Source organism: Bombus impatiens, unplaced genomic scaffold (genome assembly GCF_000188095.3).
Source record: "Bombus impatiens unplaced genomic scaffold, BIMP_2.2 scf_0140, whole genome shotgun sequence".
Classification (NCBI taxonomy): Eukaryota; Metazoa; Arthropoda; class Insecta; order Hymenoptera; family Apidae; genus Bombus; species Bombus impatiens.
The window spans coordinates 124,143-148,630 of record NT_176559.1 but is presented as its reverse complement, the minus strand read 5'-3'; the positions used below and the strand labels follow the sequence as shown (position 1 = coordinate 148,630).

Below are 24,488 nucleotides of genomic sequence, written 5' to 3'. Positions count from 1 at the left end.
TCTCCTCTTTCTAATTCACGACACCCCTAACGCTAATTTGGATACTAACCTTTTTAGGAAGAAACGGCAGATTCGCAGAAACAAAGCAGTGAAGCACAAATTGTGGGTGAATCGTCAAAAAGCGATTCAGAAAACCAGAGTTCCGCGCATTTAGAAGCAGAGAAATCTTCGCAGGCTTGTAAATGCAAAGCGGGATGCTCTACCCAGCACTGTCCCTGCGTAAAAGCTAAGATTAAGTGTGGACAACGGTGCAAATGCAAAGAATACGGATGTGAAAATCAGGTACACGAATTCCCTTCTTCGTCTCCCCTTTCTAATTCACGACACCCCTAACGCTAATTTGTTGTTTTTAAGAAGAAACAGCAGATGTAGAGGACAGTTCGCATGTACTTATTACAGTTGTGCTAATTAGGTAAATAATTTTCGTTTCGCATGTTGAGGATTATTTTCTATCGCTATTGCAATTAAATCTTTGTATATTCAGTGGTGGATGATCGATAAAAGCCAAATTGTCATCACTTTAAGTACTTATAATTGTAATTGGGCATCATTGTATCAGTCTTAAGATATGAAAAATACTTTTACCTATGGCAAATGTGACGTGAAGTTGTGGTCAATGATATTGAGATGAAATTGGCGGGAGTTAATAAATATTGGCTTCCCTGTCCCTCCTCCTTACGAAATAAGGAAAGTTAACTTATATAAGTTAATAATTATATTTATTTATACATTATATTCATAATTACTTGTTATTAATATTATAAAGATGTTACATCCACTTGGATGTCTCAAAAAATACTATTCCTTCAGCTTTCAATCGATTAAGTATTGGTCGATAAATATCTGGGGTAAACGGAAAGACTACTCCTCGTTGTTGAATTTCACCTATTAACGAAAAAGAAAAATAATGTACTTTGAAATTATTATTAAATTATATGTTAAAATTTGTTCAGAAGGATGACATGGAATGAAAGTATAAGAAATATACATATGCGTGGGTATATAAAATTGTAACGATATGTATTACGTTTTGTGTAAACATAATTTTGAACGCCTTTATGTTAAAAGGAATAACAAATGTCAATCGTAATTCTTATTATTCGATATGTAATACTGAACGAAGAAACATTTTTTAGAATAAACGGGAAAAAGAAGAACTATACCGTCAAGGATCATTTTAACTGCTATTGCCGTCGGATACCCAACACTGCGCGCCATAGCAGAGTATCCTTGTGATTCGCCATACAACACCAAATTAATTCCTCTGTTTTCTCTTCTGTTGTCTGGCCAGAGTATTCCAACGTCGTGTCTCAGAATTACTAGATCTCGTTCATTTTGATCATAGCACAGCTTTTTCGACAAATAATGTGTCAAAGTATCAAGAGGCGTATTCAACTTCAAGACTAAATCTTCTTCAAGAAGTCCCAAGTCTTCAATTGCTTTTACGCTCTCTTCCGAGTTTAGCATTTCTGCCAACTTCCTTTTCAAATTTCCATAGAAGATATTATCATTCGCCAAACCAAGCAAATTGCAAATTAATACTCTCTAGAACAATAAAAAGTTAAACTTAGGTAATCTATGTAAGATCGATGGAAAATTAAAATAGAGACAACAAAAGAAACAACACTACCGCGGAACGATATGAGTAATTTAAAAAGTTTTATCTGCCAAATATCATAACTTTACTCTATCGCATCGAGATTTTAAAAAAGGTTGTAACGCGTATAATACATAGGTGTATATTACTGGTATGTTTCAAATTATTCTTGCAGAAAAAGCAGACCATTTCTCTTTATGTTCTGTTTACCTTAATTATATGACCACGTTCTGAATTAAATTCGGATGTGTAGTTTAGTAATTGAAATATTGAAAATGTTAAATACAAAATTTGATACATTTCGTTTAAAGCAGGAAAGATCATGTGAAAAATCATTTTATGATTCTACTTCATCATTCCGTTGATATACATAGAATATTCGGAAAGGGAGCTATTAAGGTATGAAAAATTCATCACATTATGCATTACTCTATTAAAATAATCAGAGATAAAATGATAGAGTGTTTCCTTCCTGTGCAAGGTTCTCAGCAAAAGATGTCAGGAAATTGAAAGAGTACTTCTTCGAGCTAAGACAAAATGAAAATATTGATTAGAAGATATATATATATATATATATATATATATATATATATATATATATATAGTAATCTAACAAAGCAAGCCTAGACGGTCTAAACAACGAGAGGTCAAGATCATTTTGATGATAAAAGTGATAACTTGATATACGACAACAACGAGTAGCGCGTGTATATACATATACAGGGTATATAATAATACAAATAGCAGTTTTCTGAGAGCATTCACGTTACGATCATAAAAGCTTTCGTTCGTGTGAAGAGGTTTGCTAGCGTACAAGGATATTGTGACCTTCTTCTTCAGAAAACGCGCAGGAGGCGCAAAAGCAATGAAAAAAATCCACGTGTGTCCTATCGGATCTTATTTCATAGTTACAGCCATTTTTGTGTTTCAATAGTCCGCAACTGTTTGCTTGCAAGTTACGAGTAGAATAATTAGGTCTGTCATTTTGCATGCAAATTCTTTCTTAGTAATTTTTTATTGTTACGTTCTGTTTATTAACTAAACTGTTCCATTTCGTTTATTAATGTTTAGTTCATTATTATTCTAAAATATGTTAAAATTGCGAATATGTTTTTTGCTTTACCTAAATTATACTTTAAATAGCAAAAGGCAATTTTCTTTCTCTATGACGAGTATATTCATTATTAACCAAAGAGTTGCCATTATTAAATTTACATATAAATGTCACTTTTACATACCCATGTAATATCTGGACCATTTGGATGCAAACTTGGGTGTGGGTTAAGATCAGTTAGTCCAAGAAACTGTAAGGCTCGTATTGTGTTACAGAAACCTTTATATCTTAATGTACCTCGCTGCATTGTTTGTACATTATTGAGTCCATATAAATCCTTGTAAATTGTACTATCACGATTGGGAAAACCTTCCAACGCAAAACCGGGCAAAAAGTCCAAATCTTGAACGGCGGACATAAGGTCTCCTCCTGATTCTATTTCTACAATCTTCAATAGAAAAATAAAATTTATTAATACATAACGTAATACTTAATTGTATATTTTTCCCAATCCTTCGATCAAGATCAAGTTAACATGTATTTTAATTAATGTACTTTATATGTATGTACATTTTATTTATTGCAGTGACAAAGAAAACATTGATCCTTGCTGTATCTAGGAAATATATACATTTCCTTTTTTTAGTATGTGTTTAAGGTTACATGTACTTCTTAAAGCCATTATTGGACACAGTGAGAATGATTTATGGAACAAAACGTATCTGTAATAGATCGTATAAACCAATGTCTAAACCAATATATAAATCAATATCTTGCAGAAAATGTAGAGCTCTTTTGCCGAAGTCTTCCTTTTGTAGCATGTTGAGCGAATTAGTTAGCCCATGCTATACCCATTTAATAACGTATTTAAAATAGGTGATTAGGATTAGGTTCAAAAGAGTTTAGTATGCCACAAGTGTCACAAATATTCGGTTCAGTTTCGGTGATAAAGTAGGAATGTATCCAATTTATATGAGCTATTCTTAATCGAGTTAGTGTTACTTGATCTGACTTTGTGTAGCTTGGTAGATGTTGAATTTCTTCATTCTTCGTTCCATGATTCTATTAACGTTTCAATCAATGCTTTCTGAGATCTTTGTAGAATATAGGTTCATGATTTATCGTAGATACGTTGAAGCTAACATGTTTCTAAGTTTTCTTCTGTCAAAGGAAATGTTCCAATGACATATCAACGAATTAATATCATTTCAGGATAATCGGCATTAATGACAAGTTGTTCCTTTTTTCCACTGTCAAGCTACTATCCCAAATTGTTTGTCGTGTCAGAAAAAAGTAATAAAAAATGGGCTGCGAACACTTGCCTATTTTAGGCAAAATCATCGTTAAGATACAGATGCGACTTTTTGAATTGACTTTATTATTTACCCATAATCTAGTCACGATCAGTCGGATTCGATTCTAGAATGCTTCAAACATTTAATTCCAAGAAGATGGCTTCAAATATGCATTGATCAATCACTAACGCAAATTCGACCAATTTACAAACACTTTGATTTCATTTCTCCAAAAGAATAAAGCATTTTCATGAATGCTTCTTATGCATTGTTCTACTATTCTTTGTTCTATTTGTACAGATGTTTCATTTGACATTTGTCTACTTATGTATAGTTAGATATATAATAGATGGACTTACTTGCTTATTAGAATAGAATCTAGCCGATGATAATGTATTCAGCAACACTCCACGTGGCGACCAACTAAATTTATATCGTAAAGGATTAGAGGAACATTCTGGAGCGGGTAAACCGCCACACCAAGATACAAAAGATTCGATTTTTCCACCAGCTTGTTTAACATTGTCAAAACATTCTAGAGCCAATAAATGATCAATACCAGGATCAAGCCCTACTTCGTTAAGTATAGTCACTTCTGATGCAACAGCCCTAGTAATTAACACGTTAATGTATATTCATTTTAAATTGTCATAATTTCTAAATATTGCTTTGATATTAATAAATATTGCTGTTTACGATTTATAAATATCATTTTGTTATATTTGTTTGCATATTTGTTAATATCTATTTAATTGCCACTTACTCTGTGTGTAAAGCTTTAACATCTTCATTCGTGTAACTCGCAGTCACTAGGTGAGTTTTAGCATGTATGCATACATTCGCAATAACATGATGTAGAGAATACGGTAACAATGAAACCACTACATCTGCCGATTTTACAATGTCGTTTAAAGTATCAGGACGTTCAATTACATCTAGCAGAACCGGTTCTACCCCGGGGAAATTATTTGCTAATACGTCTGCCTCCTCTTTCAATTGAGATGCAACAGTTAAATGTATGTTATTATCTCTATGTAAATATTCAACCAACGGGGCCGAGACGTGTCCAGCGCCAAGAACGACCACCTATTTACAAAACAATGCTTGCTAATATATTACTTGATATTTAATTACCTTTGACCAACATCTTATTTGAATTATTTATAGTTACTTCGTGATCGTCCTGTTTTGCACAATGAAATTAGATGTGACGTGAAGTAACAAGGAAGTGTCTTATTAATATGATCAAAAATTCATATGTCCATATATGTACAAATATGTAGTCACAGTCAATTGGAAACTTTTATGAAAATGATCTTTTGCCTTATTCTTCAAAATTGTTTTAATCGAGAAAAGATAGTGTCTATAACTTTCAAGTTCGAGTACGTAACAATAATAAATGTAACAATAATAAATAATATTCAGATATTACATATACATTTGGATGATATAAAAATAGATAATGTATTGGTACTCGATGAATGAAATTAGTATGGTAAAAATTGACTCGAAAAGTATCATTTTTCTGTACCTTTTTGCTTTGTGCTTCTCTATTGTCTGCCTTATGTCTACAACGGTGATTTAGTAACCTTAATTCTTGGATATATTCAAAATTAGGTGTTAACCGTCCGTTGGATGCTATTATTGCATCATGTACTGCTGGACTAAAGTTATGTTCTTCTAATGGTGCTTTCGCATCCGACTGAATAATATCCAACGCGTAAGGATATAAAAGATTTCCAAAGAAATCCGTAGATTCTTTTGGCAGTTGAGTTGGCATATTGTCAATCGAACAGACTAACACTCCGGGTCCTTTAAAAGACTTTGTATCTTTGTTACGATCAGCATCGTATAAACAAAATGGAGTGTCAATCGTTGTACATTCGTTCATGAACCTATGAACATTTTAAAAATAAGTATAAGGAGAACTTAAGAATGCCGAAGCTTAACTGTTACGAATTGTTTATGAATTCGCGAATTGGCTTTTATATATAGTATATAAAAAGATCGGTGTGAATGTCTAAATCTGTTATATTATAAAAAAATCACTTAAGTAAACGATATACGTGTTATATTAATATTGAATAAATTTAAACTTACTCGATACTGCCACCAGGGTCTGCAGATATATCACAGATAGCTAACATTCGGTGGGGTAAAGAAGGAGCACCAACACTTGATGGTAACCAGGGAGTATAAGCTGGTCTTAGCAAGTATTTTGCATCTGGTATTGTTAACAATTTAGGCGAGTCAACAGCCCAATATATTCCATTAATTATCACCGATGCGTATGGTGCAATCTTTTTGCTGAAAGTGGAAATATATCTCTCAGGATGCTTGTCACACTCATCAGAATCAAAACCACCTCCATCTTTTCTTTCTAGATGATGTCTTCGTCTTACCTCGCATCCGTATATCTTCGTTGTATCTAAAACAATGTTGCCTCTTGTTTAAAATGCAATGATATTCACAATAAAATACAGCCAGTTACAAAAGTCTACATATACCTGCGGAATTTTCTTTGTATATAATTTACCTGTCGCAATTTGTCACAATATTATTTCTACCTACGATATAATTATTGTCGGTGTATTTCTAAAAAATATAGAAACAAAGGAATCAAAGGAATCAGAGGTAACAGGTGTATGTAATTTTTGTAACACTGTATTTTCTATTTCCTTTTTACTCCTTCCTTCTTGATAGAAACGAAAGTAAATGAATATGTGTCTTAATTCACGACTTTTAACAAACTCATTTGCCTTTCACTCAAACTCAAAAGCCTTTCTACAGGCTTTTATCTACATATCTATCTTATTTACAGGCTTTTGTGACTAACTATACACAAGATAAACCACGTATAATGGCCCAGAAAAATTCACTGAATTTTCATCTTTCGATTAAACAATATATACAAAGTTTGTAGTATAAACGAGAAGAGTACGATTCTTCAAGATTGTCATAATTCCTACGTGCTGAGAATTAATAGTTATGTCTAGACTGCGGATTTTTATGCGTTTATAGAAAATATAAAAGTGAAACGTGCTTTGGATACGTGATTCAAACGTTTACCACTAATGAAAACAACGTGATGAACATAAATGAAACATATTTTTAAATAACTCCCTTTTTCCTTTCTTTTTAAATCTCATATTCAATCAATTCATTGGGGTAATCCAATTAAACTTCAGTATCTAGTACCAAGTACTCCAAATTCAATTTCTTTCTTCAATCGATAATTATGAAATAGATATTAATTTAATTTGACATTCAAATGAGTTGTTCCACTTTTTTATTGAATTATGAACTGGAGGAAAGTACAAATCTCTAATATTTACAGATTTATTATAATATAAATTATATATATTATAATATTATAATAATATTATAATATATTACAATATATATATATATATATATATATATTATAAAATTATAAATTATAATAGTAAAATATATAAATATGCAACGCTTACCGCCATGTTCGGCAACCTTTTTCAACATTTCGGGTGGAACGTATTCGTGAGGAAGCTCTTGAAAAACTTCTTGACCGCCTTGACTTACATTGCCACTGCCAGTGAAAATAAAAGTCAATGGTCCAATCGATTTAGGCATAGCACCTAATGCTATTTCGTATCCTGCATCTCGTATAGCTTGCCTTGCCATAGCGGAATCTCTATAATTGTGTGCTGGACCAATATGCTAGTAAACAATAATGACCGTTATTTATAAACAAACAATAAATATATAAAAATAAATACATATTTATTAATTTATTTATTTACTAATTGCAGTATACGCGTCCAATTTAAATGTGTGCGCGCTAGCATTTTTCTAACTACTAAAAATGTGCAAAACTTTTTTCAAAATATCACAGTGATTAATAATTTTGAACGCTACTTCGCACAATATTTTTTTACGTAAAATTTAATGCTTTATCCAAATTCGAGATAAAGTGTTAGACATTCCATCGAAAAACCAATATCCGTGATATTCCGATAAAAAAAGCAAAGTTAATGTCTGAAATCCTTTTTTTTCCTATGGCGAATAATTTACGAGTTATTTGAAGTCGTCGTGTTACGAGACTCGCCCTATACATTAACGTATATTTAAACCAACAGCTATATATTAAATAAAAGTAGAAGATTCTTTGAGAAATTTTATTCGTTTTATTAAATTTTTTACATGTGTTTCAAAAGGGAAACTTTTTTACCATCCTATATGTATCTATGATAAAATAATAGTAAATTTAATTGCATAAAATACTTTCCAACATAATTATCATTGTTACAGTAAATTTCTTAACTTAATGTGATCTTACCATGAATGGTGTATGATGTCCTAACGCAAGTAATCTTAATCCAAGTCCATGTAATATATTCACCATACCAGCTACACCAGCATATTTCCCGAAGGCAACCACTCTTTGTCCATTATCATCTGTTAACTTTTCATAATCTAACAAACGTATATTCTTTTCCAAAATAGCATCCAGAAGAGGCATATTACTTTCTTGCGCCTTAATAGTATGAGAAAAGAAACAGTAAGTTCTATTCGATATAAGTTGATCCACAGGAACTTGTTTAACTCCAAAAATGACGGAAGCAGGACTAATATCCTCTTGTAGTATAGCGCCTGCAGCTTGGTAAGCATGTGCAGGATAAGCTCTTCTATTACTAGGTTGTACAATTACTTTCACTCCTGCCCTAATTAATTGGCGAACATTCGCAGGTGCCAAAGGGGCTCTTCTTTCCCATACTGATTGATCTTCTCTTCTGATTGCTATTATTTTGCCTTTTAAATTCTGCGAAAAATATTTTGTGGTATCGATTCTTAACATATACAAGAAAATATATATTCGTATCTGTTCTTATTTTATAGCGCGCACTACTTACATTCATACAACGTGCTGAAGACATGATGAAGTATACTATTAATAAATTCACATTCAGTTCGCACTTGCGTAATTGAAAAGCCTTTAATGTGACACCATATAATCGCGTAAAAAATACAAAAAGACTTCCTATCGATGTAACGTGTGTTCACTTCATTGAGTCTACAATAATAAAGTGGCAAGAGAACAATACATACTGCAATACAGCATAACTACGTCTATTTGGAAATAAAGTTGTATTACTGCCATGATATTACATGGGTCAGTGAGGTCAAACTCAGAATATGTTATTCTTACTACATCACTGATAAACACCAAGCCACGTGTTTATCGAAACGATTTGACTTTCTTCCACTACATGATTTCCATCGCTTCGCAATTACTTCATATTGAAGATGCAATCTTTTTTTTATTTCTTTCAATGTGACGTAATAATAAATGAAATTTTTCGTATTTAAGTATTTCGTAGCTCAAAAATATTGGAATCCCCCAGAATGTTAGCATTCTCAAGAGTATTGTAATTCCCGAGTATTCCGAGAACTTGAATCATGGTCTGATACGGGTTTTTTAAATATAGCCAACGATTTTTCCAAATTTTGAATCCCGACATGTTTTTCTTGAAACGAAAAATTACAACGATTTGCAAAAGTGTATAAACAGACCGCTAGTCTTATGAAAAGCGCGATAATACTACCAATTATTCGATTGATCGGTAAGGATTAGCTAATTGTAATTACGAGGTGAATCTGTCAAACAAAATATAATAGTTTAGTTTCATTTGTATTAACAATATACGGAATATTTTATAAGAATAAAGACTTGAAACCACGTTTACAGTTTTGCACATTTCGTCAGAAACGGACTAAACAGTGAATAAACGGTAGGAAACGGAACAGTAAACAAATAGATAAATAATTTCAGTCTGGAAGTCTTGAATAGGAGTTCATTTACGATTTTTATAATAATTTTATAGTTTTCAATATCCCACGTAATTTACCATTACAAATAATTTCGAAAATAAAAAAAAAAACGAAACTATGGTAGTGTGCCAAATTTTACAAGAAATGGTAGGCCGCAGATTATTTCCGACAGAGAGGTGCATAAAAATGTACGTCGTATTCGGTCTATATGTCATAAAATACCAAAAACCGTTACTACTATATTTATCTTATAATTGCCTTAACCTTTATCGATCAATCGAACGATTGCTGGTATTATCGTCCCTTTTTTATCAAACTTGTGGTACGTATTTATATTTTTGCTTCTTATTGTATATCACTTACATGCATATTTGAAAGATTAATTTTTTTCTGCCCCAATAAATTCAAAAACAAAAACACTCTAAAGTCATATATAGTGCTTGTATTTAAAAAAGCTCATTCCGACATGTGATTCGATTTCTCAAAATTCCGGGGAATCGCAACATTTTTTACTATTTCTGATTGTTGTCAAATAAAAGAAAATTTTTATTCGATTTACTTTATTATTATATGAAATACATTACATAAATGTCAATTAGATTGTGTTTTAATAGATAAATACATTTTGTTTTTTATTGTCTGCTTAGTTGGATTTATCTTCTTCAGTATTTGAGTCATCACATTAACTAATTGTTCCGAAGTAAGACCAGTTTTCTTCGATTTAAACTTTTGTAAAAGTTCCGTTGTTGTCATTGGTTTACGCATAAGATAACGCCTTACTGCATCTTCTGTGATGCCGGATTCACTGCAACATAACAAAAATACCTTTTACTTAAAAAATTATATTCTAAATATCTTTTCGCATGTTTAATATTTAGATACTATGCTTAATGATTAGATTAGACGAAATCTTAGCTTAATTCATAGTATATTAAAAATTATAATCTCATTATTAATTAATTTTAATTATATATAGATGAGAAAGATATATAAAAGATAGATCTATATATAAAATACTATTTTCAAAATTGAAGAAATTATGCGGAGAACAATTTTAATTGTTTATAATAGCAAGCGACATACCTGACTCCTGGAATGTAAGAAGTTACTGGTACTAAATTGAAATTATCCAATTTCAATTTTTTTGCTTGTGATAAATCTGGAGATCCAGATTGTTTTCTTTTTAAATTATCTAACATCGCAGCTGGTATAGGAGTTGCAGACCTTGAACTATGAGCACTATTAGATTTTTTATTATCTTTTTCCTTTATTGTATCAGATCCTGAATCTGAATCACTGGAAAAGTCACTAGAAGAATCTTTTCCTGACGCAAGCTTCTTTACATCCTTTTTCTTAGATTGTTTCTTCTTTTTCTTTTTATCTTTCTTCTTATCTGCATCTTTATTGGCCTTATCTTTATCCTTTATAAGAAAGTAAACAAACGGAATAAATATTTCAATTAACATAAACATTATTATAATTTTTAGTATTTTGAATTTACCTTATCATCCTTATCTTTATGTTCATCGTCTTCGTCTTTTTCTTCTTCACCATCCTTTTTATCCGCCTGTTCTTCGTCATCGTCATCTTCATCAGAAGCAAGTAATTTTCTCAATGCATCTTCTTCCGCAACTGACTTAATTTCTTTTTGTTGTTCCAATTCTGATTCAGAATCGGACGAGTCAGAAATGTAATCACATTCTCTACCTTCTTCATCCCCATCGTCACTTTCTTCAAATGCTTCATCATCAGAAGCGTTTTTCTTCTTCTTTTTCTTGACAGCAACTACAACACAAATATTTCAATTTATATTTTAACTGTCTATAATAACAAATACAGAAGTTATTTATTACAATAAAATAAATTCAAAATACAACTATATAACATTAACTATATAAATAAAAATTAAATTATCTTAACACGTTGATTGCATATGACACATTCAATATATATTACAGCATTGTATTTCACAGACTAAGTGTATAACATATCTCATCTAAGTAATAACAAAAATAAAAGAAACGTGTAACTAAACTGCTATTAAGTATAATTAGCAGCACATACATTTCTTAACAATATCAGAAATAATATTCACCTTTGCCTTTCCTTTTTTTCTTACTGTCATCTTCTTCGTCAGAAATTTTTTTATTTTCTTCGTCATTACTAGCTGAATCATCATCATCGCTATTCATCCACTCATCCATTTCAGATATTTTTAAATCTTTCTCCTTTTTACTTGGCTTTTTCCCTTTTCCACCTTCTAACATTTCCTCATCATCTGCACCCTCCTCATCATTCCTAAGTCTTTTACGCAACATCAGTGAAAAATAATTCATTACTTTATTTCTACGACTAAACTCCTGTTCTGCTTCTTCTGCACTCAATGCTTTGTACCTTTGAATTGGTTGAAAATTATACCTGAATATAAAAATTGTATGCGTTAACATTGTAATAAATTTCGGTTTAATACTCAAGCAAATTAATTACCATTCGAGAACGACAGGCAGAAGGGTTAGGGCAAAATAACAAAGTGCAATGTAACATATGTCGTATTACTAGGTAGCATAAGTGTACTGTAAGGTGACTTAAGTAGTAATGTAAGAAAGTATGTAAACCGGAAGTGGTCCAAAGCCGAAAGGCAGGGATTAAGTTTAATAAATAATAAAATAATAATTACCATTCATGCAATGGAAATGCTTCTATAGCTCCATCAGCAGCATGTGTGAAAACATAATATGCAGCATTTTCACTCACACCACCTTCCCTTATACCTTTAAACTTTTTCCCAGTTTTTCCTCCAGATTTTAAAATCCAAGGTTGATCTTCTGGTTTATATTTTCTACTTGTAATACCAAATTTTTTTCTTCTTGCTTCTTCTCTCGCATCTCGTCCAAATTCAGAGCCAGCTCCAAATTTTGGTATTTCCTCTTCTATTCCTTTGTATTCCTTCATATTATTTTCACGTTCCATTTTTACTTGAGTCCATTTTGAAAAGTCAACATTTAATGTGGCATTAAAGCGCATCACATTGTGCTTTTTCTTGTTATTTCTAAAAGACAACATTTTATTTAATATTAATTCTATATGTAATTTGTAGTTATTATAATTATGTAGTAATTATTTTATTATATACTTTGGTACTCTGATACTGAATTCTTGTATCGAAGGCACAAGTGAAACCTGAAAATTATAATTATGTTAATATCTTCAATTACCATTGCAATAAATAAATAAATGAATAAAGTATTTTAGATGTAATTTTCACTTTTATTATCCTTTAATTCGTACAACAATAAACTAGTTTCTATAAAATGTTTCATTTTTCATTCAGTTATAACCTATATACAAATTTTACGCTCCATTTTTAATTGTAATTACTCATACAAAAATTTTACGTTTAGATACCTTTGGAACCGCAGGCGATGTCATCTTGATAATTGAGTTTAGCTTTATAATAATGAAAAGAAGAAAACCGTCACAATATATCACTATGCAAAACTAGATTTTATATTGTAGGTTATTTATAGGAATGGACAATTCTTTGTAAAATTTATGCACATATTATTCATCTTGTTCCAAATTCAATTTTAAATTTAATTCGAATGACTTTAACTCAACAATGTTCCAGAAATGGTACTCGCTGCCGCCAGAGATAGCCAAGAGACTATTTCGGTAAGTTCGACTGCTGCTCGTTATTCCCAATCGTCGAATTCCTCAGCTTCACTAGGTAGCACTGCCAGAGGGGATCGATTCTCGATTATCGCAAAATAAGAGGTGAGCACTTAGAACGACTGAATGAGATGAATTCAAAATTTGACCCATTTATCTATAGCGTGCCGCTATCTTGAATATCTCAGTCGATCGTGTACTTGATATCGATCCTCGTTAGTATGCAGGAATGAGTAGTGTCGTCTAGCGTGTTAATGCTACTGGCAAGTATTTGCACTTTCGGCTTAACTGCTACGGACAGGGGTACTAGCACGGGGAGGATTAAAGTTTCTTAAGGAAGAATGAATGTTTTTAATATTTCTTTAATTTATCAGTTTATTTAATTTCATCAAGTTGCTATATTTATTAACTTATTTTGCCACACATTTATTATTCCGTTTTATTTATCTTCGATCCTTGCACAACAAACTTAGTAGAATATATATAACTATCGCAGTTAACGAGCGAAACGGCCCTTGACGACAGCGGGTGTAGCTCTTCTGTGCGAAGGGCACCCTCGCGTTCAGGAATGGGTGAACTAAAAGGTGACAACCTTATGTCCCCCATTTTTGTGTCCTTTCCCTCTTATATTCCTCCTCGTTCTTGGCATCTAACGTCAATGAAAAATTAATTTTCCAGTGTTCTCTGTTGGAACCAACGTAGCCTCACAAGTCTTGCCCAAAGACGAGCGGGCAATTGCCTGCTAACAGTGGGAGGAGAAATTGTGAAGACCAGTAGGCGTCTTCAATTATTAAAGATACCGTAACCGGATGCGATTTTATAACCACATTTAACAGTCAAAGGTTGTATCAGCGAACGTAAGGTTTCATTTGCTATTATTTTCGAATTGAGTTATATAAGGGAGTGAGAATGAGTAGACCCAAACGAATTGTTTTATTTAAATAGTAACACTAATTCGAAATAGTCGAGCAATGAGGAGGGTGGTTACAAATCTATGTGTTACAGAGCTCTCACCTTGTTATTATACTCCGTCGATCACACAAGGAGAATTTTCGGTAGTCAATTATACTTGGCTGAACTATCTGAACTTGTTTACCAAATGAACTTCTATTACTGATTTAACTGACCGAAGTAGCTGCTCGTAGTAACTGTTTACTGATTGACGTTAAGTAACTCGCTGAAGCGACTGAACCAAACTGTTTACTGAAAGACCGAACTGAAGCAACTGATTGAAACAACTGTGATTGACTTGATTCGAAGTTCGAAGGATAAGTATCGCGCAATGTTTTGTTCCCATGGGAACTGTTTGTCTTTGTGCGAACGATGGAATGTTAACACGTAGTTATCTTGCGACTGTTGCAATTTCATGTTGGGGTTTGGTATGTGGTCTTCCCAAGAGTATTGCAGTCTTCATTTCTGCTGATGCTCCTCAAGAGCATTACCGTTTCATATTTCTGCTGATTAGAGTTCGATATGCGATCTTCATAAGTACGTTGCAGTTTCCTATCTTTGCTGATAACCTTCTCAGGAGTATTAAGGTTTCCTATTTCCGCTGGTTAGAGTCTGATATACAGTCTCCTTGAGGGCGTTGCATTCTCCCATCTTCCTTCTTCTGCCTACTGGGGTGTCATGGTGAAGTGCACGCGTAAAGCGGGGCGCGTAGGCCAGCGTTCAATTGTTCTGCCAACTCTCCACACTGCAACAGGTATTACTCCACACTTCGTGATATAACAAAGTGTTTTACAGTGTAATCACTTATTCGTGAGATATTTCTTTAAACACTCTGGGGACCGGCTGCTCCGACAAACATATAGCCTAAATTTCCGGGTGTTTTTGGAGCGATTGAAAAATATTCAAAGCCATCAATATTACATCTAATATATTGATAACGGTTTCGTATCATTCAAGCATATAATGTGATGTAAAAACATTTTCATAACATTTCGTTTATAGCATCCATTGCTTTTTTCACTATTTTATTTAACAGTAGTTCAAATTTTTATAGAATACCGCATGAAGTATGAAAGACGCGAATTTGTATCTCTGATCCCCGGAGTATTAATTCTGTTGTGCTTATTTTTGTGCCAACTAATTGAAGTGACATGGTGTGGCATTAACTGATTGTGACGTGCATATTGTTGCTTTATTATTTCAATTTTGATTGTAGGTTAGCACTTTACGTCGGAGTTGACAGACTTTTGCACTTTTGTTCATTATTACGATTCGTTATTCGCGAAATATTCTATAAGCGATTCGTTGTCATCTCATTTGCGTAGTTTTCTGATCATGAGCGCAGCAGAACCGATGACCTCTGTTTCCAGCCCGGTCGTACAGGTATATAAATTCAATTTCTTGTTTACCCCTTGTTAAAATTTAGTTATTACTTTCTTCTTCGTGTATCATTTCAGTGTAAAAAACCCAAACAGAAAAGGAAAAGGCTGAATAAGAACCGTTCGAGGAAGCGCGGGCGCCGTGCAGGGATGAGGTTCCAGGAACAAAAGAAAAGAACGTGTATGTTGAAGGAAGTCGTGCCCGCCTTCCTCAGCACAACGAATCCTGCGTCAACGCAGCGGTCCAGCAGTCCTCCTCTCGTTGACTTTACGTTGCCAGAGGAAGATATTGCGGAGCTCTCGCCGTGCCCGTCCCCTGTTGAATTGCTCGTGACGGATCATTGTGCCAAAGTCTGGTTATCTTCGAAGATTCCGGTCGAAATTTTGAATGCGCACGTACGTCATCATATTTCTGGGGCAGGAGGGGTTTCGCCCATCGTACGGTCCTGGTGCATGGATGTCTTTCATCAGATGTATCTCGTCGAAGATTTTCCTGATGTGCCTTCTTATGATTTCAATATTCATCGTTTAAATTCTGATTCTACATTGTAGTGTATATATATATATATATACATATATTTGTTATCATATATTGTTATGGCTCGCGTTGATCGCAAGCCATGATATATCCCTATCTGAGCTAAAGTCACGGCTCATGTTAATCGCTAGACGTGACATCAACCAAAAGATGGAAAGTAAGAATAAGAGCCATAAATTTCACCCATGTTCATCGGTGATCTCCCTATTCATCTCTACTTGTAAGTTAAACTATTTTTATATGATGCGTAACAACAAAATTTTAAACGTCTTCAATTTTTTTATTATCGTATTCATTAATGATAAATAAATATAAATTATAATTTGAATAAAAATAAATAAAAAAATTAGAAAAATTTGGTGCAGATTTTGTTTACATATTTTAAAACAATAAATAAAATTATAAAACTAGATTCCAACAATACGTAAAATAGGATTACAACTAGTAATTAAAATAAGATTCCGGAAATTAGCTGGAAAGTGGATTGGTTGCGACTATGCAAGTAAAACCTTATTATCATCGAGTAAGAACAAGTCAGTAACCAATGATTAAAGCGATCCCAAGTACCACGTGGTTGTACTACCCGCTCCCCAGAAGTGGCTTCACACCCATCGCCTTAAGGTTTATGCTCTATCCCTATATTTCTATGTCCATATCATAGATGCATATCACGACTCAATTTTCAGACGATTTTCCCTAGGCTTCGGTATACGAGCGTCAAGACCTGTTTATATGATCGTGGTATACACACCATACACTGTGGCCCAGACTCGTTCGTACATCTAGTAACTAATTCTAGTAATAACATTTAAACGATAAGGAATATAGTAATTTAATACGAATTTAAATATTTGTATAATTTTGAAATAAAAACCCAATGATTGTGAAAGGTTAATTACATGAAATAGATCATATGAAAAATTACAATATTATTAATAAAGATGTATTAAAAATATTATATTGAATGTTTTATTTCTTTCCATAACTGTATTATAATTGATATTTATGTTATTTATGTCATTAATTGATTATTTATGTTATTAATTGATAAAACACATATATTTAGAAATGTACAAGTAAAATATTTACATATACGTACATTTACGTACATTTATTGGAAACATAAAAGATGAAACACTTAAATGATGATCGGTCGGCCATCTGCTGATGTTGCAGCCGAAGCCACGTCATATTTTGTATGCTTTGTGACTTAGGTGTGTGAAGTATTTCTCGATTCTCTTATAAAAATTACTTTTCAGCAACCGAAAAGATGAACATATTTCGACTCTTAGGTGACTTATCACATCTCGTTGCAATTATCATTCTCCTTCTCAAAATATGGAAAACACGAAGCTGTGCCGGTATACATCACCAATATGATTTATATGCTTATTATACCTAAATTATTATATTTTCATTTAAAATATCCATTTTTAATAATATTTGATGTGTGTTTTACAGGTATAAGTGGCAAGTCGCAAATTTTATTTGCGATTGTATATACAACACGTTATCTAGATTTGTTAACAACATACGTGTCAGCATACAATACGTTTATGAAGATCATTTTTATTGCAACTTCTTATGTTACAGTTTTTTTAATGTATGTGAAATTTAAAGCTACATATGATCATAATCATGATACATTTAGGTACGTCTTTATTTTATAATAGTATAAGTCGGGAACAAAGATAATTGGACAATAACTGCTATCTGTCTCCTTGTCGTTGTCCCCGATTGTCCAGATATATATTAAATGATAGATATATGTATATATATATAGATATATATATATATATATAATGATGTCCAGATATATACTATATCATAATTATAATAATACATTTATTATGTAATATACATACATGTAATGTATTTGTAATTTTTAAGTAACATCTGTATGTTGTAATTGTATGTAATAATATCTGTTATTTGTTTTCAGAATTGAATTTTTAATCCTACCTACATCGGTGTTGGCATTATTAATCAACAATGAATTCACAATTGTAGAAGTTCTATGGACATTTAGCATTTATTTGGAGTCTGTAGCAATATTGCCACAATTATTTTTGGTATCAAAAACAGGAGAAGCAGAAAGTATTACCAGTCACTATCTTTTCGCTTTGGGGTCTTATAGAGGCCTGTATTTGTTAAACTGGGTGTATCGTTATTATGCAGAAGATCATTATGATCTAATTGCTATAGTTGCTGGTTTAGTACAAACAATTCTTTATTGCGACTTTTTCTACCTCTATATTACCAAAGTATTGAAAGGCAAGAAGTTACAACTACCTGCTTAGCTGCATAGAAGTATTATCATTTGGAAAATTATATATTGCTCAAACGAGCGGTATTATCATTAATTGAATTTATATAAATTTTGGCAATATTTAAAAATCGAGGAATGTTCATGTACAAAGTATACATTTTATTAATTGTAAAGCATTCCATTTTTCTTTACGTTCAACATCAGAAACATCCATGTATAATTTCTCATTTATATCCCACATGGCAACATTATTTTAGACTGTTATCCTCATTGATTCTCAGCATATTACGTCTTTATATAATACATAATAAGTATGTATTACTATGATAACTATATCATTCATTTAATTAAAATATACATAAAATACAAAATAATTGGAAATGAAGGTAATAATGTTGTGATTTCAAAATTGTTTATATTTTTTAGAAACTAGAAATTAATTATACTGATATTTTATATTTGTAGCTTTTGATATATTAATTTTATTTAAATGAAATTATATCATATTAATTGATTAACAACGCAGAATTATATATTTTACTAAATCGGTTATGTGTATTGCTTCACTAAGAGTTGTGGATCTATCTCTTACATATATAATGCCATTTTCAAGACTAGTCGTATCAACAGAAACTATAAAAGGAATTAAGCATGTATCTATAATTTTTTCTGAAGTGGTTAATATTGTATTTAGGCCCTTTGTTCTTAGCATATTATTTAAGTAAAGTACAAAACGATTTAAATCATCATTTTGGGTATTCTCTTCATTATTTGATCTTTTTATATGAAATGCAACTTTATGTGGTGCTAACTTGGAATGAAGATGCGTTTTGGAAGATTTATTCATATCATATGCGTCACAAAGTAGTGCTAAACAACCCCAATCTAAAGATACCTTATGCTCAACCATTTGTATGTTGGTAAAATCTTTTTTACTATCAACCTGGAAATAAAATAATCCATAAAAATAACTGTTATTTATAAATTTCTATGAATTCAAGTATATGAAAGAAGAAATGCGAGGCACCTGGGAAAATAGTTTTTGAACATCTGTATGGTAAGTTATCTTTTCCACAATAACATTGCCAAATGGAAATTGAGCTTCAATATCTACTACATTAAAACCTTTTATCTTTTTTGCTTCTGTAAGCTTAAATCTAGAAGGATATTGTGCTAATCTCCGCCACCAAATTTTACGTTCTTTCTGAATTTTATGGAATACATCTTTCGTTTCTGTATTATTGTTAAAAATATTTGTCGCAGCAATTCTGTGAGGATTTGATTTTTGTATAGACAATAGATTTGAATCCCAATAATCTTTTGAGTTCTTTATTGAAGCTAATCCAAATGGTATATCACTCATTTCAGTTTTTATAACAAAATTTAGAGTCTGATTAAATTCATCTGATAAGAATATATTATAGCGTGACATTGTAATGCAATTTAGAAACCATTGTTCTTCAAGATTTCTTAATAGCATTTTACCTTGAGGGCCATATTTAAGCCCGCATTCTGTAAGACTAATAAAATGTGAACTTAATTCCTTTAGTATGTTTCCTATATTCATGATGCTTGTACGATAGTCTGCAATGGAGCTACAAAATATTCTTCCTCTGTAATGGCAGCATTCATTAAGATTTCTTTTCTAGATATGTTATGCTCTACATTATCATTTCGCATAAGCATGGATTCTGTCTCAAATGGACTATACATAGGTTCAATTTCTTTGTTAATCTTTGTATTGCGTAAATTTTCTGTAAAAATAATTGCAGCTTTTAGGACAGAAAAACCATAATCGTCATCAACATTAAGTAAAGATAATTGTTCTATTTTTTGTATTGTCTCTTGTTTTATAACTGGCATTGTTGAACTCGAATCTATGGGCTTCATAGAATGATGATAAAGGACTGGATTTGAAAACATCGGTAAAAATATATAATTCAGTCGTTGAGTACATCGAACAAGTGCCATTTGTAGAATGTTATTTATAATAATCAGTATTCTTACTTATCCAACAATTAAATTTTCATCTAACAATTATTTTGTGATTTAATATTCTGTCACTGTAGTCAATACAATTTCACATTTGTTTTATACGTATTCGATGCAACATTTTATAGTTATACGTTATACAGACTGTTGTACTTTATATGTACTATATATATAAACTACCACATCTAGCGTGTTATGGGGGGAAAAAATGGCCGTAGAGGGAATTTTGATGACGTAATGTAGCACGGTAACGATAGGAATAACGGTGCATTTGTGTTAGAGATGCGATGACGCTATAATTTGGAATCATTTATTTGTAGACGTTTGTATGTGTTTATATACAGCTTATATATTATGATTGTAGAGGTATAGCGGATTTGTACTTTATAATTTGTATTGTTCTATTAAAGTTGCAGTATGACTATAAGTTCAGGCAAGACTAATTTGATGTAATCTCTGTTTAGGCGACATAAAATTATTGACTTCTTGTTTTATGTATTATGATAGTTTTCGACGCGTAAAATTCAAAAATACAAGTATTTAGAAATTCAGCGGTTCAAGAATTATGCGTATGTAAAATTTAGCATTTTTAGCCTATTTTATAGGTTAGTATGATGCCATATTGCCTCTATTCATTATTTGATTGGGCCGACCACGATCGCGTAAACAGATCTCGATATTCATATACATACATATACAAGTGGTTACGTTACCAGATTGAGGGAATTTAGAGAAAAATTACTCTAAGGTAGAAGTAGAAGGGTTTTATTCTGTGATGAACGAGACAGAAACAATCTACTGGTTTCTGATTGTCTTGTAGAATCAGAACTTTGTTTTTTTTCCATATTGGCTTTTTCATGACTCAATCCTTGCACTATTTTCGCTTTCGGGTGTCGGGACTTTTTTTTATATGAGTTGACTTGTTCATATGACCGTATCCAAACCTAATGCAATATTCACGATTTTAAATCTCACCGCAAAATGATCGCCAATCACGTGCATTTGTGTCATGGATATAAGAATATCGAGACAGAGCAATGACTAAGCGAGGCAAAGCCGTTTCCACGGTACAGAGAACGTGGTTATTTGGGGCCGCATTGGTGAATTGGTGTAGTTTGTAATCTTATTATCGTAATCTTATTATCATGAAGTAAGAGCGAGTCAGGTCAGCAGTAGGGACAAAAAGAGGGTGATTAGTTGTTACGAGGAAGACCAGGATGTATTGTGAGAAATGCCGCACAGTGCATAGTAAACAATTGTATATATATTGTATTGTAAATAAGAATTTGTTCAGCACATTTTGCAGAAGATGCCTTCTATTTATTACATGGTACAAAGTGACTTCGACCAAGTGCACTAAAGTGTGTCTAAAGGTATGAAATTATATTATTATCAGAACTGAGAGTTAATACCTTGTTTGTAATGTCAAGAGCTTATGAATATGTTTGAAAAGAGTTTTGCACAACTGTTTACCATATTGCAAAACAATTTGCAAGTGGTATCAAAGTATTCAAAGAAAGCCTATTCCTATTTTGTTATTTCTATATTCATGATTTGTGCATAGCTAGCTATTCTATACATTAGACGACTCATGGATAGAGGCCGACATGGCGTCAAAGTAACATGTAAAATACGTTAGAAACGCACAACTATACATATGCATAATTCTTGAACTGTTAGATTTCTAATGTTAAGACTCGCTTTTTTGGATTCTACGCATCGAGAACTATCATAATATATTTAAAAAGGTCAATAACTTTATGTCCCCTAAACCAAAGCCTAAATATCTAATATTTTGCTTCAGTATAATTTAAAAAATAATCATTTATTGAAGAATACAAGTATTTTAATATGAATATATTGAATATGTGCATTAGTTTCTTCTTTTGATATTAATTCTTTGGAAATTTTTGGAAATATATTGTTATAATATTAAGAAAAATTAAGTCATATTGGAAATTAACTAATAATGAATATTTTATGAATAGGCAGTAGTAGTAGTATGCTTTTCCCTCCTGCAAGGAAGTTTAGAAGAAAGAAATTCCCTGATGGTTGGCTGAATAATCCAAAATTTACAACACGGCTCCAAAGATGTGGTGGACAGCTGAAAAAAGCAAACTGTTGAAACATAAAAACAGTCTGGAGCACATAACACTTGTGAATATAAGAGAAAAAGCTGCAGGTGGTGTAGTACTGTCATTATTGACATCAGATTATATCATCTCTTTATACATATGTCAAATAGAATAATGTTATATTTGCTTATTTTTAATTATAGCGTGTATAGGGGAGACCAATCACGTCAGTATCGACACCCTTTAACAATGACAGGTAATATCATTGATTAATAGACAAATAGGTTAATAATCAAATATCATACAAAAAAGTATACAAATTCTAGAAACGATATATAAATACATATACAATAAAGATTAACTATTTGCATTGCTTTGTTTTTGATATATCTTTTTTAACCCTTTCGCGATGGCGGAACTAGTCACAAGTATGCCACTAACGAACAGGTCATCGTGCTATTAGTGCACACCATTCACATTAAGAATGTCTCACGTTTTCGGAGCTCCCAGTGAGTCCGTAAAATCTTAGAGTATTTTGTTGGAACAGTAGAACTAACAGTAGAGAACTTAAGTATGTTTCGGATATAGGGAATGTTATTGAATCTTTGTTCTGTATTTTAAAATAAATCCAGTAATAAATCTTCACTTTGAGTTGTTTATTGGAAATTATCTAATAATGATAGGTGTAATTCAGTAATATGTTTGCATATCATAAGTTTTAAAGCAGGTATGCACACACAATCCAACGTCACATTCATCACACTGCTATATTAGTATAGCATACATACATGCTGTATTAGTGACATGTTATGTTGATCGTTCGAATGTTAGTTTTGGTTTTTGAAAATACTTGATAAATAACTGAGATCGAAATATGTAAGTATTTTGTGATATTCCTTGTCCTTTTTCCCTTACTCTTCTTCTTTATTGAAAATGTTGCGCCAATTTCGATAGGAGGTTGAAATCTTTAAATAAACTTGTTGTGTGAGTTAAATGATTTGTAGAATTATAATGACTTCGGTTTCCTAAGTAAATTTATATTCGAAAATATAAGGCTTTTACAACGGGAGGAATCGTATTATATTCATACCAGTTAAAGAACTTTTAGAACTTCTGATAAGCAAAGACTAAAGAATTGAATTGTATGGCGAATTGTAATAGGCTCTGCTTACAGTGATTCTTTATATATAATCGTTAATCACAGCGCGCAGATAAAATTTTGCGTACGCTTGTGATTAGTTATATTTGTATATTATATATTATGTATAATGTCATATGGAGTATTCTTTTAAGAAATCTTCGGACGAATCAGGCCCGAGCAAATGAAAAAAGAAGCGCGCTCAACAAGAGTTTATCGTTTTCTTTTTATTTTCCTTGGGATAATTTACGGTTTCCTCATGAGAACATCCGGTAAATTGACATAACGAATTAGAATAAGAGCTTGTAGGCATATTCGCCAGTAGTTCATGCCTAAGGCTGTCCCCGGACAATCACTAATATCGTCAATATTTCAGGGTTCTCAACATCACTGTATAACACTAACAGTATTGTATTGACAATTCGCATTGATTTCTTTAATTCAGAACCTTGAAATATTGACGATATATATATTGATAGTCTGAGGGTCTAAAGTTACGTACAGTGGAGTCTCGGTTTATCAAGTCCTTCCGGTTTAACCGATGTCCTGTATTGTCCGAAGTGCCTTGAACTTTACCATAACTTTAATTTTTTCGGATTCTTAACATGAAGAGTACGAAAGTGTAAATTGTCAGGTATTGCGAAAGCAATTGATCAAACTTTCACCGATTAAACGGTGAATAACACCTAAATACATATACAATATTATATTATGAAAATA

At 32.0% G+C, this 24,488-nt stretch overlaps 6 protein-coding genes and 1 pseudogene across 13 annotated transcripts; 3 read left to right on the top strand and 4 right to left on the bottom strand.

Annotated features, from left to right (window-relative positions):
• Positions 1 to 702: 702 nt before the first annotated feature.
• On the bottom strand, positions 703 to 9,192 carry LOC100740455 (alpha-aminoadipic semialdehyde synthase, mitochondrial). The gene is made up of 10 exons (XM_003487105.4): positions 8,839 to 9,192; positions 8,265 to 8,747; positions 7,420 to 7,645; positions 6,047 to 6,374; positions 5,478 to 5,841; positions 4,710 to 5,032; positions 4,306 to 4,555; positions 2,836 to 3,099; positions 1,164 to 1,545; positions 703 to 885 (listed from the first exon to the last, which is right to left on the bottom strand). Exons 1-10 carry the CDS (start codon positions 8,860 to 8,862, stop codon positions 770 to 772), a joined length of 2,760 nt encoding a protein of 919 aa, XP_003487153.1. The 5' UTR covers positions 8,863 to 9,192; the 3' UTR covers positions 703 to 769.
• A 1,090-nt stretch (positions 9,193 to 10,282) lies between these two features.
• LOC100740578 (general transcription factor IIF subunit 1) lies at positions 10,283 to 13,613 on the bottom strand. The gene is made up of 7 exons (XM_003487106.4): positions 13,163 to 13,613; positions 12,891 to 12,937; positions 12,435 to 12,806; positions 11,853 to 12,175; positions 11,259 to 11,542; positions 10,841 to 11,178; positions 10,283 to 10,562 (listed from the first exon to the last, which is right to left on the bottom strand). The coding sequence occupies exons 1-7, from the start codon at positions 13,184 to 13,186 to the stop codon at positions 10,349 to 10,351; spliced, it is 1,602 nt and encodes a 533-aa protein (XP_003487154.1). The 5' UTR covers positions 13,187 to 13,613; the 3' UTR covers positions 10,283 to 10,348.
• Positions 13,614 to 13,920: 307 nt separating this feature from the next.
• LOC100740331 lies at positions 13,921 to 16,456 on the top strand. 8 transcript variants are annotated; one of them, XR_004461118.1, is made up of 5 exons: positions 13,921 to 14,010; positions 14,105 to 14,268; positions 14,987 to 15,131; positions 15,594 to 15,760; positions 15,835 to 15,849. XR_004461118.1 is itself a non-coding variant. In XM_024365567.2 (4 exons), the coding sequence occupies exons 3-4, from the start codon at positions 15,713 to 15,715 to the stop codon at positions 16,306 to 16,308; spliced, it is 522 nt and encodes a 173-aa protein (XP_024221335.1). In that variant the 5' UTR covers positions 13,921 to 14,010; positions 14,105 to 15,131; positions 15,703 to 15,712; the 3' UTR covers positions 16,309 to 16,456. The 8 variants fall into 8 exon arrangements, 4 of the variants coding, with proteins under 4 accessions (XP_024221335.1, XP_003487152.1, XP_012237450.1 ...); XR_004461117.1 differs by having other exon boundaries at positions 14,432 to 15,131; XR_004461115.1 differs by having other exon boundaries at positions 14,105 to 14,283; positions 14,432 to 15,131.
• A 970-nt stretch (positions 16,457 to 17,426) lies between these two features.
• On the top strand, positions 17,427 to 18,945 carry LOC100740210 (ER lumen protein-retaining receptor). Its single transcript, XM_003487103.3, has 3 exons — positions 17,427 to 17,655; positions 17,756 to 17,945; positions 18,237 to 18,945. The coding sequence occupies exons 1-3, from the start codon at positions 17,565 to 17,567 to the stop codon at positions 18,592 to 18,594; spliced, it is 639 nt and encodes a 212-aa protein (XP_003487151.1). The 5' UTR covers positions 17,427 to 17,564; the 3' UTR covers positions 18,595 to 18,945.
• Positions 18,702 to 20,201, bottom strand: LOC100740089 (DNA polymerase subunit gamma-2, mitochondrial). Its single transcript, XM_012382024.2, has 2 exons — positions 19,591 to 20,201; positions 18,702 to 19,506 (listed from the first exon to the last, which is right to left on the bottom strand). The coding sequence occupies exons 1-2, from the start codon at positions 20,128 to 20,130 to the stop codon at positions 19,078 to 19,080; spliced, it is 969 nt and encodes a 322-aa protein (XP_012237447.1). The 5' UTR covers positions 20,131 to 20,201; the 3' UTR covers positions 18,702 to 19,077.
• On the bottom strand, positions 19,714 to 20,726 carry LOC105680356 (glutamyl-tRNA(Gln) amidotransferase subunit C, mitochondrial). Its single transcript, XM_012382028.3, has one exon. It carries the CDS (start codon positions 20,532 to 20,534, stop codon positions 20,127 to 20,129), a length of 408 nt encoding a protein of 135 aa, XP_012237451.1. The 5' UTR covers positions 20,535 to 20,726; the 3' UTR covers positions 19,714 to 20,126.
• Positions 20,727 to 21,833: 1,107 nt separating this feature from the next.
• Positions 21,834 to 23,275, top strand: LOC117151304 (annotated as a pseudogene).
• Positions 23,276 to 24,488: the final 1,213 nt, after the last annotated feature.